The 21,455-nt window shown below is 38.5% G+C and overlaps 1 protein-coding gene across 1 annotated transcript; it reads left to right on the forward strand.

Moving 5' to 3' along the window:
- Positions 1–3,895: 3,895 nt before the first annotated feature.
- On the forward strand, positions 3,896–20,772 carry inka2 (inka box actin regulator 2). The gene is made up of 2 exons (XM_033966788.2): positions 3,896–4,273; positions 17,364–20,772. Exons 1-2 carry the CDS (start codon positions 4,202–4,204, stop codon positions 18,549–18,551), a joined length of 1,260 nt encoding a protein of 419 aa, XP_033822679.1. The 5' UTR covers positions 3,896–4,201; the 3' UTR covers positions 18,552–20,772.
- Positions 20,773–21,455: the final 683 nt, after the last annotated feature.

Consider the following 21,455-nt stretch of genomic DNA (forward strand, 5'->3'; position numbering starts at 1 on the left):
TCACCCAGCCTTTTAGCTTATTTATTTATTTTAATATACTTCTAAAATGAGCTCAGCGTACATTTTTAAGTGCCCTGTGTAACCTTTCTGGCTATTGCTTTGGCTGGAATGTTCTACAGAATGGCATTAAATGTATTTCCATGGATACGTGCAGGTGACGCTCCAGGTCAGATCTGTGGAGAGCCCGCTCACAGTAAGAATGCATGTTTTTCAAGATATTTGTTTAGCAATACAAACACAGCAAAAGTAAATAGAGACAAGCAGCTGACTGACGTGCCAAAAAACCCCCCCCAAAAAAAAAAAAAAAAAAAAACATAGTGCATAGTAACACAGTGGGAGTTTTATATCTTATACCAACTTTGTAACGATGAATTACATTTTTACATAGTTACATAGTACTAGTAGTTATTATTGTGAAGTGTTACTGTGTTAAACTGTCCTCTCTACCTGCTTTTAGTGTCCTGCAGACTGTAATTTTGCTCAGCCTTCTAATCTTCAACAACATGATTAAATGTGCAGTACTTAATGTCTGTTATGACTAACTGGAATATTTTGACCTTGCAACCAAAACTCAATTGTCTGGGTTTTATACTATGATACTAAAAGCCATTAGCCATCACTACAGCCAGACCTGTTCACAACCACATATTTTCTGCATATTTGAATAATTCCAGGATTCTCATACAATAGCATTACAGGATGCTTTGTGTACGCGAATTTAAGGGTTTTTGTTTTTGACCGGAGGTTGGGTTTAGAGGATGCACACACACCCATTGATGAGATTATGAAACAGGTTTGAACTATGAGTCATGTGAATTGTAGTCTAAAGTGGCTGTGTGAACAATACTATGTCATTTTTTCATAAGTAGGATTATGGAAAATGTTAAAAATAGGTGTAAAATTGTCAAGAGCTTGGGACATACAGCTCAACAGTAAGACAGAAGATACGGCTGTTTCTGTGACCTTAGAAAACATGTTTATACCAACCATACCAGATTTTTTATTTATTTTTTTTACATTAGGATCTAGGTGAAGAGTTAGCTGTTAGCTTAATGATTTACACCAAGTGAAGAGCATCCACATTGCACACTCCAACCAAAATGGTCCCCATAACATATTTTTAGGATTTTCAGACCGCATGAAGTCCTGGTCTATTTCAAACCTACAAACACGTTAAGACAGAAACTGGTTCACTCAAAGGACAAAACCCCGAGACACAAACAAAGCAATGTGGTCTACTCCATTCAGTGTAGTGAAGACTGCACTGACACATAAGAGAACATCATCACGAGAGCAGCTCTGGACCCCAATCTGCCGTACATCTTCATCTCAAAGCCACTAACCACTCCTTTGAAGATAGTGGGGTACAGAGCTTAGCCAAAGAAAATAAATCGTTTGAGAGTGGAGTTAAAGAGGCAATTTTTCTTAGGTAAGACAATCCATTTTTGAATAAGAATGGGGGGCATAGATATTATTTATCTCTTATTTATAAACAAGAAAAACAATAGTGGTAGACAGTATTAGGTGTGGGAGCACCCATTAGAGACCTGAATTATGCAAAATATGACTTAGGCACAGTTCACACTCAAGGTAGTTCAGTAAACTTAGCCAACAAACAGAAACTGTAAACTAACAGGTGTATCAGTTTCAGTGTAGTTAGCTCCTGTCTTTAGATAGACATCGGGCAGTGTCCACCAGTGATCTGACCAGAACTGAAGAAGCGGCTTGGAAGAGTGGAGAAATGTCTTCACTCTAAAACATTTGTCCAGCTGACAGAATTGAATTTTTCTTTTGCTATGGATCATACCTGGAAGACTGAGGGATTACACAGACAAGCTTTCATGTGGAAACGACTAAATTGTCCAATCTGATCCGAAAGATGGTTTATTGTTTTATTTTTTATTCAAATTCAAAGACTGTTTTCTTAAAATACATTTTCTCCCACAGGGACATAGGGTTTACCTTTTAAGATTCAAATGTCCCAAATATAAAATTATGTATAAATGTAAATTTTGGCTATTTTTACACCTAAAATGTCGTATTTACATATGAAAACAGTAAATGATGAAAAACTTGGATCCATGAAATGAATGTCCAAGAAAACATATTGACTTTTTCCATAACAGTGGAGGCCTGTGTGAAGGAAGAAGATGCTTCCTTTAGCTCCAAGTCCACACTGACAGCTGCAGGAAGTGGAGCAAGACACAGCTGCAGTTTGGGGTCATTTTAATATGGCACTGTACAACAAAGCTATAACTACATCCAGTTCTAAGAGATCTAATGCAGTATTCAGCTTCACTATTAAGACCATGCTAAATAATGCATTTGAAAAGTAATGTCTTCATAAATGCACTGAACAAACCACTTGTTTGTTTAAAAATTCATCATCAGTGATAGGATAGACATATGGGATAGTATCATGCCTAAGGGAACACGAGCAAAATGAGCGGAGGAGAGCTGAGATCAAACCAGCAACCTTTTTATAGCTGTGGTATACACATAAAGAAGCTTTTGCATATGCCATTGTTTAGTGTACTTCGAATATTATACATTTATTTCCCTATTCCTTTTTATTTAAGCATATATAATTCACCACCACTTGCTTAAACAATTTTAGCAAAACAAACTTTGTAAAATAAATACATCATATTAATAACTGAATACTGTATCAACAACATCATAGATCTGCATTTCAGAGGAGACTTTAAATACCCACTGTTTTAAATATTGATGAAGTCACAGTCACTTTAGGAGTTTAGATTGGATTATTTATTCATTTGATATGTTTCTTATGCCATTTTCCTTCTTTGCATCTGGTTTGCAAGTTTAATACACAGGCGTAGAGGCTGTGTTCACGGCACATCACAACATACTGGAGTCCCTAGTTTTAATTGAGCTGGAGGAAGAATTCTATGGAGAAAATTTGCTATTTAACTGTTAGATTGCAGATGTGTTGACCTTTAGTTTATGGTTAATACATCTGTTACTACTGGACATATCCACATGAAACAAAAACTGGCACAATGTTTCTCAAAGTCTTCTCTTTCAGTATAAATAAAAAGAAACAAAAGAGAACAATAGGAGGGCCATTAAAGGTTGAGTAGGGTCATTAAGGCTGAAACTGGAGACAATAGCTGTTTACAGGTTCAGTGTAGTTAGCCCTTCCCTTCAGACAGATATAAGGCAGTGTCCACCAGCAATCTGAAGAGGCTTAGATGAGCAGCGGAAACATTTAAACTTTGTCTTTTGCTATAAATAGAAAGGAAAATACTTTTTTAGTCAATTTAATAGAAAGTGGTGCAATTATCCAACCCCAAACATGTGATTCTTGTTATTTGGATAGAATAAAAGCATTAATCTGACAAGTTTGTAGAGCAAATACCTGACAAATAATGATCAAATTCAACAATTGTGGATTTTTATTTGTCAAATCTCACATCAGAGTTCTCTTGTTGTTGTTTATGTTATGGTATAAGTTTAGTGATAGTGTTTCCATCCTCCATGTTGCTGTGAATTACGCACGGGTCATTTGCTGAAGTCCAGGGGCTCAGGTGTTTCCTTTCTGACCACATAGGCAACTAAAGACAGCCCTTACGCTCCACATATGTTTTCTTTTGCACACATCCTCTATAAACGTCCCCCTTTTGGCATGGACACTGCACAGAGTCGCCTTTCGTGTCATATAATGAACAGAAGCTCGTATTACGCTCTTATCTTTGGAATCTCCCAGTTAATTATTCCCAGACACCGAATGACATACTCATCTCTGGCGTAATGATTGCAAGCTGTGAAGTAATCTGATAACTCGACGCGATTTGAATTGGCTCCGTGCGTGTGCGTCCTGGGCAGTGCGCTCATTGGAGGAAATTGGAGGAGCGACGTAAGCGGCGCTCTTGAATGAGAAAGATAGACAGCCACAGGGAGCACAGACAGCGGGTAGCAAGCAGCCTGGCCATAGCTGGGTGTCCTTTAGCCGAGCACGAGAAAATAATCTGGAGTAAACCCATTTTCGTTTTGCAGTTTGACAGAATATCACTGGAGTCGTCGGAGCAGTGCGCATTCCTCCACATCAGGATAACAGCTTTCCAGGTCTGCTTTTATTCCCATGTCAACACGTCCAGGTGATTACTTCGTCATGGTCGCGCGTTTGGAAAAGCCATTGCTGTGAATTCTTCTGTTTTTTTGTGGAGAAACAACCAACATGGAGCGCCAGGTTCACAAGCCGGAGAGCAAAAGCATGGATTCGTGTCTCAGGCGACTCAAACAGGAGGTGGTAAGTGCTCTTCTTCTTAATCTATTGCTGCTCAAGTGTGTAATAAACCATGGAGTCGTGAATTGGCATTGGAACTTTCATGTTTTTACGATAATATTTGCAGTGCGTAAATTCCAAAGTTTCTGATTCGAAGTCAACTATTTATAGCCTATTTCTGATCTATAGTCGGGTCATTGGGTTGCCTACATTAAAGCCACCCTATGTAAGCATGTTATTATACCTAGTTCAACTCCATAAGCCAATTAATTGCTTCAGTAGTGTACCTATGGAAAGAGAAGTGTACATGGCAAGAAAGGTAATTTTGCTTATGAGTTGTGGAGTCTTTCATCATTATTTATGACTGCTGACTCTTGGTTTTAGGCATATTTTAATCATCAGTGCTAAAATGTAGTTGACCTTTTTCATTGCAACCAAATGCATGCGGCTTTAAATCGTAATAATCTGTGCTTAGGCTATCCATGCATTAACCCCCCTTCTGTGTGCACACATCTGGACCAGACTGGAGCTTATAGCTTCCTCCTCAGAGTGGGCAGTTACAGTGGAGGAAATGACCATTGACTCCATTTTATACAGTTGTCCCCAGTTAACCATATAAGATATTTTGACAGCGTAGATGGTTAGGTACAGGTTTGTTAAACATTTTTATTGGATTTATTGTTTTAGAAGATAAATTTGACTTTCTACTACAATTTTTAGATACTTAGATACTTAGGATATGGGCTTTCATTGAGTAAACATTGGGTATAGGTGGATATTAAGATTAAGGAACTTTATTATTATTAGTTATAGGAACATAGTTTTAGTAATAACAGCAGCAGTATCAGTGTTAGTACTAATCATGAAATCAGTGAAACCAGTGGCAGTGGGCTTTGAAAAATGGTAACAGTAAACAACTACTGTAACCATTGTGTACTTGATTGAAGGCCTTTCCTGACTACATTTTAAGTACTTGTGAAAAAACTACTCTCTGGAGGTGTCTCTTAACCTGCACGATTCCATGGAAATAGAAAGTTCAAGCCATACTTTAGAACTCCACAGAGATAGATATGTTTTGTTTCATAATATAGAAGATTATTGCAAAGTGAACAGCATTTCCATGTACACAAGTAGTAAGAGGTCAGGTTTGTGGAGATGCAAGCCTGCTCACAGCAAGGAAGCAGGTTTTTCAGTGCAATAAACACAACCAAAATGAAAACATGCTTTTATTTTTTGGCTAAAAAGTTACACACTGTGACTTTAAGCCCCCATGCCTAAATCATTTGGCAGTGACAGTCTACAAGCCCACAGCGGCATAAACTGGCACACAAGCATATTTGGATACAACTTCAAAGCCCTGATTCTCAACCCCCTCTATTTTCATAACAGCCAGAGCTTTTCCTTGCATCAGTGTGTTATCTGAATGCAATCTATCTGCCTGGCTTCTCGATTTGTCTTTGAGAAGTTGAAACCTGTGCCAAACGGACATGCTGTGTTGGTAGCTGTTACTCAGTATGGTAACATAATAGGAAGAAAAATGTAGCACGTGCCATGTCGGGAGGATCAAGCAGAGGAGAGCAGATGTCAGTTAAAAAGCACAAGTAGTGGCCCCTGGATGGAACCAATCTGTCATGTATGCAAGCCAAGGTCGTCACTTCACTGATAGTCGATTGTTAGTCAATGAAACAAAAGATGCCAGTAAACCCGACATGTTTTATTGAAGTTTAATAGACTTGTTGGGGTTTGTATTGTGCACTTAGCATTCAGCACCTTCTGCACCTGTGGTCTTTGTAAAGCAGCAAAAATGTGAGAAATGCATGATTCAGAGGTCGCACCAGGCACTCAGTGCTCAGTCGTGTTTGAACTCAGATCTCGTGAGTGAAAATGAATGACTGTTTGGAACGTCAACGTCAGGAAAGAGTCACAAGAAGTCTGATGGATTGGCAAGGGATTTGGTGTAAGAAAAAACTGTTTCCATACTTGAGCTATGAACAAATGCATGGAATTTTGTAAATAGGGTCACTAGACCATGTCTTCAAAACATTAAGTCTACACATGCCTAGTGTAGAAGGGTTTTTGGTTTTTTTTATGCATGACAAGAAAGTCCCAAAGGTTTCAAAAAGTATCCATAGGTTTTAAATTGAAAGAAAGGTTGCCTCTTATCCACAACACTTACTCAAAAAGTCTTAAATAGAATGGGGGACTGCAAAAGTTTTACTATTTTCAGCTTTTTGAGTGTTTGCTACTTTTAACAGTGACTCAGTGGTTAGGTCATTCCGGGATTGTGTCCATATATGACACCTTTCCTAGTATGCACAATCTAAGCAAAATCTTAGTTACTCCATACAGTGATTTTTATTTTCTATGGAAGTAACTAAAGTGAGCAAGCTGATTTTGGCTGTTCTTGTTGCTGTAATCCTGTGTTTAGTAAATGGTTACTCTACCGTGAAATATACGTAATCCCATCCAAAATGAGTTGATATCCATGCAGTTCTTTTACGCTGTCTTTAACCAGTCTAAAAATAAATAAAATGGGTTTCTATCAAATCCAGTATCTCAGTCAGTAGGCCATATTAGTGTAGCGCTAGAGTGGTGCATGACAGAGTGATTGTGTGTTGGTCCGTCTGTGTGGGGTAGTGTCAGGTCATACTTGTCCCAGTGACCTTTGACCTGACATGGTCCCGAGACATTACCCTAGACTGCTTCTGTCCTGCTTCAACCTGCCTACAGGGGTGACACCAGTGACTCCGCGCTCATGGATAGATTTCAAACCCGGAATGTACTACAGTATTCACTTTTATGCTCATGTTACTTTGGCTAAAAACGGTTTGTCAACACACATTTAGCTTGACACCTGCATGCATTCTGAGTATCGGTATTTTTTAGAAATATGACTCCACGTTAAGACCTGAATTTTCAATAGAGTAAGCAATTTTTAACAACAGAAAAATAAAAATCATAATCATTTGAAACTATTCAGAAAAGGACAATCATTAGCATAGATGAGTTCATTGTAAAGAATAAAATAGGAGATAAGGAGTGGTCCATGATAACACACAACTTTACTCCAGATATTTTTGTAACTGATGATGTTTTGTGGACTTCTGCTCTGTTGCTGATTAAAGGGGGTGGGTAGTATTAACATAAATGCATATTTCAGAGTTTTTTGGGATATCACCATGAACATATTCAGGAAATACTATTAAAATAGATCAGACATAAAACATGTTTTTAAATGTTGTAACTGAGGTTTCAGTATTGCACAAAATGTTAATTGATTGTAAAACCAGACACAAAATTGTACAAATATCACTTTTGTTTGCAAGATAACAATGCACGTTTCTGTTCTTTTTTGAAATTTTTAATCAGCGGTTTTTGCTTCCTTTGTAAAATTGTATTATTGTAGATGTCATACTCATTATTGATTTCATTTAGAAAATCTCCATATCATTTTCTTTGATTTTATTTGCACATTGAAATCAAGTGTTTTCTTTGCCATTTTCTAATATGAATACTGAAGAATGCAAACTAATCATTCGTTGCTGTAACTAATTTTCCTTTAAATATTACGAGAGACGGGACATGCAGGAAAACTGTACTTGTAAGTCCACAAGAATTTCACCCTTGCCAAAGATTTAGAAGACATTATTTCAAGTACAAATGTTACAAAGTGCTGTTTGAGAAAGGCTTATGTGAAATGTCAAGGCAAATTGCTTTAATCTAAGTATGAGTCATGATTTATGCAGACAGACCAAGAACGGCAAACTTGAAGTCAGCTCTGACATCGTTTTGAATCATCTCATCTAAAGTGATCAAAGTTTCTGAACTGTCTATCTTATCTTTTAAATATTAGCATAAATCACTCACACTAGACCCATTTTACACCCAATTTATTTTACCCCTTCATCACCCGAGGCTTCCTGTCATACCAGAACCACACCAAAGTAAGAATGCATGAGCTCATGATATTTGAGAATACAGTATTTACCTGCACCAAATACTCATACCTTTATGATCACTAATATATTAACCAGAAAGTGAAATTGTATAGTTTCTGAACTTGATGTTAAAAGCATGAAAGTCTGGTGTGACACGTGGGGTGAAGTGTAATAGAAACCAATGACATTACATTTAAAACTGCTTCCTTTGAGAGTCCATGCTTCAGAATATATTGGAGGGGAAAAGTCAGCAGCATGAAATGTATGTACAGTGAATAAATTGGTTCATACAAGGGCACAGTATTTCATACCTAACCTAAACCTCAATGGGGTGTACCCAGTCCGCAGGGAACAGATGAACTGGAGACAGGTGACATGGGAGTGAAGACTAGTGCTGTGGATACTGACTGATACAAAAACTAGTATCAAAATTAGAAAAGACGCATTCATACTGAAAATTATTAACCTTATAGGGTATAGTTGGATCTTTTGGGACAGCTTTATTCAGTTTAATTAAAGTTTTTTCATACAGCACATTTTAAAACTACTTCAGCTGCCTAATGTGCTTCACATAAAAGTCAACACAAAACAAATATACAGATAATGCAATACATAGGAAAAGAACAATAAAACACCAAGTTATTCAGTCTAGCTTGTATTAAATGCCAGGGAGGAGAAGTGGGTTTTCAGTCTAGTCTTCTGACAGGCAGAGGGAGGCTGCTCCATCTGTCTGAGCGCTATCACAGAATATTCTTAAGCTATATCACAACCAGTAATAGACTATATCTTAATTTTAAATGTACTATGAAGCCGAAATTGTATCAAGCGTTATCCTTAGTATCAAGTTGGAAATGCGTTTTTCATGGCGACACTAATTTCCCATGAATACAGGACTCAGACAGATGAACGCTCTACTCATTGTGGCAATATTATCCTTTCAAGAGCTTCCATTATAACCTCTGATGACACTTGCATAGTTAGAGCAAACCACAAAGAAATGTAAACAAGGACTGAATGGGAGGTATCCTTGGTATAGCAGTACAGTGGAGTTTGTGTACTTCGGTCTTCCCTGGTGCTGCATATGTATGTGACACTATGACCAGCAATAATAATACTTGACAATGGATTGCTGTAAGCTGTTTGTTTGGCTCCCTCCAGTCGGCCCTTCCTTCCTTCAAGCTATAATAAGCCCAGTGTTGGTGGCAGCTGTGGGGCTCGCGTGGGTGCTCATTGTGTTCTAGCGGAGACGTTAACCTTTATATAAAGTCTGTTTATTATGAGCATAAATGAAATCCCTGCCCAGTTTGACAAAGAAGAGGTTTGTGCAAGATTTATAGTTTCTAAGGTTAGGCATGTGTTTGTGTTGTGACACTGTTGTGGCAACCCTTACGTCATGTTGTTATTGTCAGTATCTCCTTTCATATTCTAATATTGGATGTATTGTGATCAAGCCTGGATAAAATCATAGCAACAAAAAATAAATAAACAGCCATACTTGTAGTTTTTAAATTGTTGCAACTATTTCAAAGACACCACAGCAACAACAAGACTATTGATTAAAATATAAATAAACAGATTAATGAATATTGTTTCAAGTAAGGGTGCAAAGTGTGTTTTTTTGTTTTATTTTTCTGTCCATTCAACCTCAACCAAGATATTTCCAGGCATATTTTAGCAAATTTCTGAAAGATGGCCATTATATTGTCAAGATAATACCCCCAAAATCATATTATTTTTGTCAATAGACATCAGACATCGCAATTTCAGATTATTACAGTTGCGTCATTCAAAAAGTCTGCATTCTTGAGTACACTGCAATTGCGAAGTGAAATTGCTAATAGTATTGCTCATCACATTATCATTGTGGGAGTATGCCTTTCCCAAAAGTTAGCTGTTTTTACATGACCCATTATGGCACACAGTTTCCGTAACTGGTCCTGTACAGATCTGAACACGCTGGCCAATTTCTCGAAAACCCTCTCTCCATGTTATTTGAACTTAATAATGGAGACTTTCCTTAAAAACAACAACAAATAAACCACAATTAAAGTGTGTTGGTTAAGATTGTAACCAACATGTCATGACTCACAGAAATGCGCAGAACTTCAGCCTGGCACCTCAGATGAGATGAGACACACTTCCTACACATGATGAGTCTGTATCTTAAATTAATTTTGATGTGAAATAAGAGGGGGCACAGCCTGTAATCTGACAAACCAACGTCAGGAGTCGGAGCAGTGGGCTGGGTAATTAGCCGTGCACTTTCACTGCCCACATGCAAGGAACTGACGTCAGTCACTGTTTATCAAGCGTCCATCGCAGATCTGGCATCTCCAAATATCATCTGTCACGCTCGTCTTCGTCCGCCTGTCTGCAACTCTGCGATTTCTAAATGAGTTCTAGCAGGAAGAAAGTGATTAAACAGCCTCCCAGCTCAGAGGACTGCCAGGGAGTCTTCCTCATCTTGGTAATTGACCGAAATGGTTTAAGATAGAAAAGTAAAAGCTCTTGGACTTTTGAAAGTAGGGCATCATTTATTGCTGAAAGATTAGATGAATGTGAATAAATTATATTCTTCCAGACTGCACAAGAATCTGGAAGTAGCTCCATGCTCATTTTAGTCGTGTAAAGTGATATATATTTGAAAGGTTCTCTCTGGGTTAATTAGTGGTTTCAAGCTTCATCTCCTAAGTGGGTTCTGTATTTTTAAAACTACATCGCAAAATTTTGTGGAATTAGAAAGTTCAAACCATACATTACATTTTATGCCATATATTGAAACATTTTATGAAACGTAAGTCAGTTTTCATGGTGACAAGCAGGTGGAGGCGAGGTTTGAGTCATGTTTGTGGAGATGCAAGCTTGCATGTTTATATAGTGCAATAAAAGCATCCGCAATTATAATATGTGGTTTTATTTTAGTTGTTTATTTTAGTTCAGTAGTTTTGTCTAAAAAGTTAGGAGCTTGATATTTAAGTGATTATTATTCAGTCAGTTACGATTGGAACTTTGATCAATTTATACCTACAACTTTTAATGTAAATGTATTTTGATTACATGGTTAATTACTGAAAACAGGATTTAGCTGATGTAAAATAAAACAGAAATGTTGCATATGCCTTTTATCTTTTTATCCCATCAAGGACACACATTTTGGCATCACACTTATCCATCCTGAATAAAGTCCCTTAAGGCAGCGTGTAACCTCTCCCTCAAAGAGTCACTTTTCTGTTTGACCACTGTTGTTTATTTCCTCCATCTCTGGACACCATTTATGACCCATAGAAAGTCCTGGGGCAGATTCACACACACAACCCCTTCTGTAAAAGCCCTGGCCTCTCCTACACCTGCCCTTGACCTGCACAAACCCTCATTCATTTTAATGAGAGTTGCTGCCCAATGGTGTGTACTATAGCTACCACTGACAAGGCTTCCTCTAAACAGGAAGGCTATTTGGGTGTGATAAACTTGGACTGGGTATTTCCTTTCGAACCAATAAAGCATGAATGGTCGTTTTTTACCCCAGAGAAAGCTGCGGATTGTCATGGTGCTTGTTTATATGTTTGTTCCTGAGCTAATAATAGAGTTTTTCACATGCAAACTCATAAATGTGCGACATTCAAAAGACAGTGACTTCATTTAGTGGTGGCATGTGCAGACTTGACTTAGGCTTTCTGTTTGCGTGGCAAATTTATTTTCCCTCTCGCAACCAAAGCTGATAATAACAAGACCACATTGACAGCAGGGCCTTATATCTGAACAGACAGCAAGCTTTATATACTTACATGTCAAAGGGTGCCTTCAGGAGCCATTGACACACTCAGAGAAACTGTCAAAGTATTCACTGTTGTAAGTCCTATACTGTCTATGGTAGTGTTGTCTTGATAGTAAAAATTCAAACCGGATTTTATTACTAAAGCGTAGTCTTCATTCCAGTATGATCATTTAAAAACATATATTTTTGTAGATAATCAACAGTAATTTTCAACACAAAATTTCACAAGCTTTGTAGAACTTTTAACCATAAAATCTTATTTAATCAAAATCAAAAACATACCTGGAGTATTTACCCATGAGTAAGCCTGCATATGGGCTTTCCAAGCGCTTGATCACACTTCATGATGGCCTCATTTTTATCCCATATCTTCACCAGAGACATTCAGATGATCATACATAGCTATTGTTTTTTGCCACATTTAAACAACTTCACTACACACCGACATATCAAGTGGCATTTTGGACCATTAGTGAGGCCTCTACACTATACCGAAAGCCTCTTTTCCATTGGCATGGTTCGCTTGGAACTGCCTTGGAGCGTGTCTGTTTGTTGTTGGTCCCTCCAGCCGAGTTGCGTTTCCATGCTCCAGGCTCTGCTCCGTGAGACACTGACATCACCCAAACATAACTCATGTTTAATTAATGAATAAAATCAAAATTGTATATCATAATTATAGCACCGATTTCTGCAACTAACAGGAAACTGTTGCATTCAAGGTAGCATTGTTTTGCGGAGCATGTCTGCATTCTCTCTTTTGGTTGTTAACCTGGTCTGGAGCCATACCGTTCTGTCTCCAGACCCCTCTCACTCCAGGGCTCACTTCAGATCTTCAAATGGAGCGGTACTGTTCACTTATGACACTCACGATCCGTACCGATCTGCTCCAAAGCAAACCAGTGAAAACGAGGCAGTAGTGTTTATTTATATAACATGAATAAACAAGGCTAAGGTGTCCAAATATGCATGGACAATAGATAGACCTGCCACAATATGCAGTAATTATTGTTTCTGTGAGAATTTCTAGCACTGCAAATTCACTGTATTGTCCTCACAGACTCATTATAACTCCAGGCGATGACCCACTTCTGTTGCGGTGACCATGGTTAGAATGAATATAACTTTTAACTAGACCTCTATTCAGTGATAAGTCAAGATTGCCACCCATTGTCCATTTTACTTTGAAGTATGTGAGCTCTAATTGGTAATTATGTCTGCGAAGGCGACTTCACTGTTGTCAGAGGAGGAGCGGGGCTGGGGGATTGGACACAGTTTGGTGGGCTAATCCCTTTTATCCAACAACGTTCGCTTTTTTCCCTTGGCTTAATCTAAAGGCGCACTATGTCACATTTCTGGCTTCTCCCTGGAGATGTTATTGCTTTGCCTGGAAAGTTTCACAGTTGGCCTTATCTAGCATTTGCGTTTAATTACATTACAGATGTTTTAATTGCCAAAAATACCTTGAAAAACATGAATTCTCTTAGTACAAACAAGGTCGCCACTTCACAGATCTGAATTGTAACTTGGCCTAGTGGCGCCACCTGCTTCATTGAGATACTGTGGAATATTCCAGTCAAAACATCACCATAGAAACAAACATATAGCACCTTTAAGCATTTCCACATAACGTAATAGGGGTGGGTGATCAAACAAGTGAATGAAACAAAACACAACTTTTTTTGATAAGCAATCGACATTATACTATGCAAAATGTTCAGAAAGTCAGTTTTGCCTATGACCTTTAAATAACCATAAAATATTACTGCCGCTCTGTTTCTCAATGATTCCCTGCAGCCCTCAAGTCTTCTTTAAATTCCTCCATTCAATTAGACAAGTCAGGCATTTTCTTTCACATCTACGTTTAACCAAGACCCTGGGGTGCTCTGTGTCTGCCCTAATGAGAGCGCAGCTGATTAGCACCATCTCAAAACATGGCTTTGCATGAACCACAACATCTGTGGCCAACTAAATCTTCATTTTAAAAGGCTACACTGAATGGAGATAGCAGAGGATGACACATTTGGGCCACAGTGGTTTAAAATGGCAAAGCAGCAGCGCCTTGGGTTATTTGGCCTGGTAAAGGTGCAATAATAAGACAATAGTTTGTACATGAGTTAGATCCCTTGGGCACTATGTGAATTATTAATGTTATCTCAAAATAGAAATGCTGGGGTGTTGTACAAGTGTAGTAGTACTAGTAGTGTACACTGGTAAATGCTATGTCCATTGAGAGTCATGTCATAATTACACTTATCTACCTGATATTATACAAAGGTTAAGTATTAATTACAGTTGTAGTGAATGGCTGGAATCTGTATTTAACAACTGATCCATATGTGTTTTGAACCTATGCCTAAAAGTACCTAAGTAAAATGATCTCTGAGAGTTGTTAAACATTCTATTTTGAAAAAAACATCATCAAACGAACCTAACAAACAACATTGGTTAAATCAGTAACAATGAGATAATAACCACAAGCAAATGCACAAGAATAGTTGCGTGCAAAAATGAAATTAGGCTGTTTTTGGAGAGCTTGTGCAAACAGGTGTCTGTCATTCAGTCTGTAAGGGGGTCTAAGCTCCGTGGGGTATGAAATTTCAAAAACATTTCTAATGCTTTCAGTGTGAGCGCGGTAATCCGTCTGCTTATCCTGCCAACACAACGCCAATCATAGCAGCGATACAGATCTGTTATGTTTTGGGCATTGTTGACTTTCTGATGTGGAGAAGGTAAACCGGGATTAGCCATGGGAACTAATGGGATATGGGGAAGGTGGTAGGAGGCAGGGGACTGGCAGTAATTGCAGCTAACTCGAAGGGCTAATTTAGAGATCCAAAGTGCCGCTTTTGTGGGCAACATGTGCAGAGATAGGCTTATTATGCGAGGCTGTCCACGCCCCTGTGCTCCTACTCAACCATATGCTACAGTGGAGAAAATGGGCCCCTCTTTACAGGAGAGGTGCAGTAATGAATAAGAATATAACTAGGATTTCCATTAAGTATATTTTGACAGTCTACAAACATGTTTAGCAGACTGGAATATAGTAAATAACAAACAAATCAATTTATCCCAGTTGTTTTTACCATGTGAAAAATCATGTTACTTATTTACTATCTTTTTGTCATGTGTCCAGAAAATCAGCTCTTCATATGAGATACAGTATAACACTGCTACACATATTACATCTTTATTCTGATTTGTTTGACCCAAAAGCCAATTTTAATGCAAGGAAAACAATGTCAAATCTGCAATGTTTGACTGCCATTATTAAAGTCATAATGTATACTACTCAACAGACCATAACTATGTACTAAGGTTGCAACTTATGATTATTTTAGTAGATAACGACAAACAATTATTTCTATAGTAAATTTTTTTTTCTTTTTTTAACCAAATAAATGTCAAAATATGGTGACTGAAGTCCTCTAAATAGAGAATATTTGCAAATAGTAAATAAAAAGTGTATTATTGAGAAAAATCTGAAATTGTTTATTATTTTTTGACATTTTGATTTAATAATGCAGCTGCTTTTGTTTTTCGTGTCTGTTTTAGAGTCTGTAGAATCCAGATAACAATTACGACTATCAAACTAAGACTACGATTATTTTTTTATAGTCGACCAGTCACAATTAGTCATGTACTCCATACCTATTATAAAAGTTAATGTGATAAACTCATGATCAAATATTTAATTTGTGAATTGCAAACAGCACATTTCTATTTCTCACAGAGCTTATCCACTGTTTGAGTCCGTCAGTTGTTTTTTACTGCTACTTTTCCCACTGAGAGTTCAATCAGTGCTCCTCTAAGATTAAGTATCCACTACTACTACTACTCCGTAATAACCCCACCCATTTCCTCCTCATGTGGTGTCAGATATAATTGAATCCGTCAACAGTCCCTCTTGAACATCCAAACATATGGCTTGGGACCCCCACTTCATACACCCATACAAACATCACCCCCTCCCCACTGTCCCCTGTACACCCGGCCGACTCTCACTGCTGTCTCATTGTTAATGCCTTTCCGCTTGACTGAAAATCCCGCCCTCCCTTCCCTCCTACCCATCACCTCCATTTGGGGATTAAAGTCTAGACAGACGTTACTGATTGGTTGTTGGGGGTCAAGTGGTGCGCCGTCATTGGTGGACAATACATAAAGAGGCAGGCTGTGTGATGGGTTTGAAAGGTGAGAGACAGTGATAGACTCAGGTGCAGAATATCAATAAGAGTTAGACTGACGAGCATGAATCTACTACTCTACTACTTCTCTTAATAAGGTAGGAGTTGGGTTTCAGTATTTGGGTTTTATGTGTATTACAAATTGCTGTTTTTGAATGTAAATCTTTCTGTCAGGGGCAAATGATTGATAGTTCATAGTTGATAGTACAGCCGCAAGTTGTGTTTGAATTGTTGGCACACTTTGCTTAACAACATATTTTTTCCATTCCCTCATTTTGGCACGTAATGACATCTGCAGGCGTTCTCTTGTCTTTGAATGACAGTTCTATATAACGGATAGATTGCACAATGCCTCAGATATTGTATTGCTGAAAAACAACATAACGGTACGACTTTTAATAGCAACTGTCATTCATTTGAGCATTGTACATTCAGCTGTATCGTGAAAGTACTGACTTGTGTTGCGTTTAATGGCATTTGACAGAAATTACAGATAGGTTTGGGATTTTGTAATTAGTCAAAAATGTAAAAAATGTATTTGTGATAGAAGTTTAATAGTAAAAGTAAAGCAGTAAATTAATCATCATATTAATTTGCTCATGGAACTGTCTGAAGATCCCATTAATCCTAGATGACTACAAACCTGTCATGTGACGTGATTGAAAGTCTGGGTTAAAACCACATTTAAATCAGGTCTGTACGAGCTGAGGCAAAGGTCAAGTAGATGCCTGGAGGCGTTTTGTCTGCCTTCAGGAGAAGACGGTTACTCAGGTCACATGACACTGACTCTTAAAGAGATGAGAGAGGCGCTGAATAAAAGGAGAGGCTATGATTACCGCTGCTGCACTGAGCCCCGTAACAAAGAACTTATAAAAAGAGATGAAGACGGAAAGGCAAAGGGGACTAAGATGGGAAGATTACATAAAGTCTGAAAAAAATGAAGCTTTGGTCTATTTTGCAGCTGTCAGTAGTTGGATCCTCCCTCACAGCTTGCCATATGGGACTCTGGCATGTCATCCAAAACTGGGGCACATGACTCATAATTAAACAACAAGGTAGAGCAACGTAGAAAAGTAATCTTATGGATAGGAAGACAAATTGCATTGGGAAATTACAAAAAGGGGTGGGTGTCTTTCAGTTTGATGGATGAAATGGGTTCTCGCTGATCAGAGGTCTTAGCTTTCCAACCTAATCTATATTTCCTTTGTGTCTCGTTGCAGTTGTCGATGAAAGAAGCCGGAGATGGGCTACACGCTCAGATGAACTCCATGATGGGAGCTCTGCAAGAACTCAAGCTCCTCCAGGTCCAAACCGCTCTCGAAAACCTCGACATCACGGGACGCCCCATCAATCGTGGGATACCACACGTCCCGGACACCGCTTCAGGGAAAGGCCTCAGGTTTGACCACAGCATGCTGCCAGAAACCAACCCGAGTCCGGTGCCAAGCCTAGTGAGCGGAAACACCACAATGAGCAGAGAAAGTAACTGCATGTCCCAAAGTGGAAGCAGTATGGGGACCTCAACCACATCGTCGTCAAGTTTTGAGTCTGACAGTGGTAGTAGTAGAAGTTCAAGAAGTGCAAATAACCAAGAGTCTATTCCAAAACGCTGGTCGGGATACACAGCTCCCCAAGTGGACTTTTGTGGACCAACAGTTGGAAACCCCCCACCTGAGCCATATTCACAAAAAAGCCAGCACCGCTCCCAATTTATGGATCTTCCTGGGATTCTCTACAGTCTTTCAAAAGAAGGACCATCTATGGACAGTGAATGCAACCAAGACAACGCAGACGATGCAAGCGACTGGACCTCTTCACTTATGAACCAATGTCGCAACCGCCAACCGCTAGTTTTAGGTGATAATGTTTTCGCAGATCTTGTAGGGAACTGGCTCGACCTCCCAGAAGTGGAAAGAGAAGACATGGAAGAAGACGAGATGAGGATGGAGGATGCAAAGAACGGGAACGGGATGCCGGATAAACTTGACAGTCAGCAGATGCGCCTAAGCAGATCTCAGGAGTTTTGCCGGAAATTCACGCTCACTACAAACATTTTCAAGAAGTTCCTAAGGAGTGTACGTCCCGATAGAGACAAGCTGTTGAAAGAACGACCAGGTTGGCCTGAAATGACAGAGGCCGATTTGTTCAAAAGGCCAAAGAAGGGAGGAGCTAAGGTGTCAAAGGGCAGCTTTTACTTACCATTCTGGGCAAACGGACAGCAGGGAAAAGGCAGGCCATGCCCCAATCTGAATGAACTCGAGAGGCAACAACTTCAGCAACAGCAGCACTTCCCCCAGTGTCATCAGCAACCCTTCACTGGGATTTACTTGGACAGTAGACAGCCGCAGAATGGCACTGTGGATAGAATGCCTCCCTTGTTTGACTACAACACAGCTGTGTGGGTCTGACACAGCCACATGGATGAACTGAGAGAGTGACTGAGGAACAGGTGCAGGGGATTTAACTCAACTGAATGGTTATCTTCCACATATCAACCAATAGACTTTTCACATGTCCTTGATTGAAAGCAGGGTGACTGCCTTGACAATCGGAAAACCTGAACCTCACCTAAGAACAGTGTGTGTATGATGTATGAAGATTTATGTTACAGGTTTTTTATTATAATGAAATGAGTGATGAAGCTGACTGGAAACAGGATTATACTTATATAAATGACATCCTAAGAATGTCTCTATGGTACTTAAACCGTTAAAGGCCATACACATCATTTTCACACATTGACAGTGAAGGAGGAGTGGAGGTCACGTTGCTCAATGCACAGAGCAAATGATTAACTGTATGCGCAAGATTACATTGTTTTTGTCATTGTTGGCTAACACTAATAACCAGTACAAGTTTGTAGTTAATTCAGCCTCAACCACAAACTCCATTTGTGTTTTTATTCGCAATACTAGGACAGTAGCTATTGTGAAACCATCTTAATTAGACCAGAATCTGTGCTTGACTTTTTAAATACCATCTTCATGGCAGCTAAGAAGCAGACAAATAATTTATCACAGATGTTTTCAATGTTTCTTGCATTCGCATGGATTCATAGATTCATATTAATAGACTGTTACATTAAACTATTTATGCTATGTGAATGTTGGCCACTGAAGCATCTGACTCCAAGTTCAGCAAAGGACCTAAACTTCCACTCCTTTTTTCTGTTAATGCTATCACACTGACTATCTTTCATATGTCACGTTTTCATCTATGAATAGATCACCAACTGTTACACTGCATGGTTACTGTTGTCTAAAAATGATGCTAGCAACAGCTGATACTCAACGCACTGCCACACAACTTGACTATAAATTTTCTGTTGTTTCCTGCTTGGCCTTGGTCAACCTGTCAGCTCCATTCTTCTTACTCAGGGAACCAGTGTAATCCATCAATATAGTAGCGCCAATACAGTATCAGTCCATCTTCTCATATCTTTTGGAACGAGCTGTCATATTACACATTTTCACTCAGCTTAGCACATGTTGAACTGTCCGTTCTCCTGGCACAAAGGGACGCAGCCATCTGGTCTGGAGATGTTATGTCAAAGATACAACTTTCTGGGTTAATCCATGGAATTATGAATACACTCAATTATGATAATGATTTCAAAGGCTGTACATAGAAGTGTATGTATAACAGGGCTGTTGTAAATTAAGATAAAGACCAATAATCTCACTATCAGGTAGAATTCATTGTACAGGAGATTGTACATATCAGGCAAACACAGCAATAACGATCATTTGCCGTTATATCACGTTGCATGACTCATGCTGTGCACAGATATAATGTATTATCATCACTTCTTGTACCAAAAAGTATACAGAAATCCACACAAATTGTTATCTAAAATGTTTTACTGCTTTTTAAAGGTCAAAAACAGAACTAGTTCATTTTAAACCACGGGGTGGTGCAAAGTTATTCCGCATTTAACCTTATGCATTCTGAGTATCTTAATAATTCACCACGATGAGTTTATAAGCGCTTTTCACAGCACTAAGAGGTTTGCTGTGGCGGTAAAGCTAACAAGAACTAGCATGCTCACGTGGACTTCCTGATTATGGGACAATAAAATGCTTTATAATTAGATACAGACAACATGCACCATATTTTGACTTCAAAAGCTGCTTAAACAGTATATCTACAATTTTAGCTCAAACAAATGGGGGAAAAATTGGGTACAGGCCCTTTAAGCATCAATACAGTTAAAATACAGGGACATTTCTGGTTGCAAGAGGACCATTTTGCAAAGACAATCCAATGCTGTAACGCTCAATGAATACCAGTGGGAAACATTGTGTGACCAATAAACTCTGAGATTAGTAGCAGTTCTTCTTGAGAGTCTTGAGCAGCAAATCCATATGGTCTTTTCTAGTTATTCAGGTCAATACTTCCAGAGGGTCCAACACAGACTTCTGCCATAAGGAGCAGAGCGGCCATATCGCAGTGTATGTATGTAAAAGTAATAATATTTCTTATGTATTTGCTGGTATGTGTTAATTATTCTGCCTTGTTTAATAGCTTGTATTTGAGGTTCTGAGAATCTCCAGCTGTGATTTTATGTCATGTGCACTGTAAAAAAAAAAAAAAAAAAAAATGTGTAAATTAAATTGTTTTGTGATACAGTTTCTGGTGTGTCTATGTATTTTTTTCTTTTTTCTGATTCGATTTTTTTTTTATGGCATAGCCTTTTTGCAATCAGAGTATACATATTCCCAGATAACAATTCCTCCTTTCATTCCATTGAAATAGCTATGTTATTTTCACTTGCAGAAACACATATAAGATTAAATAAAATAATTAAATAAATATACAAAATTAGGATGTTGTTGTCATGTACTGGTCCAGATAATGCTGTTACTAAGACTCACACTTAATATTTAATGATTTAGAATTTGGAAGCACTGTAAATCGCCAAATACTTGTTTTATTATTGTAAAATTAAATAGTCATTATTTCTAAACCAAGGTAAGGAAACAGATAGGGCAGGTCTGGGGCTCTGGGCTGTGCATTAATCTCCTGTCTTCACTGCAGCTCTTAGTCTGATTTGTTTGTGCACTTGGCTCGGGTAAAGTGCTGTGTGACTAACAGGGTCAACGAGGCTCTCCTATCCTCTGCACTGGAGTGAGTTTAAATGTGTGCCTTCTCCATCTCTCTGCAATACAGAAACAAAAGGAGTACAGACCACAGACACCTGACCTCCAGAACTGTATGTATGAAATCTTAGAAAATAGAAGACATATTAGGCTTTTTTGTATGTCTCGGGGCAATTTATCAACACAAACAAAACAAAACATAGAGATATTGTG

The sequence above is a fragment of the Periophthalmus magnuspinnatus genome, chromosome 5 (genome assembly GCF_009829125.3).
Source record: "Periophthalmus magnuspinnatus isolate fPerMag1 chromosome 5, fPerMag1.2.pri, whole genome shotgun sequence".
NCBI classification, from domain to species: Eukaryota; Metazoa; Chordata; class Actinopteri; order Gobiiformes; family Gobiidae; genus Periophthalmus; species Periophthalmus magnuspinnatus.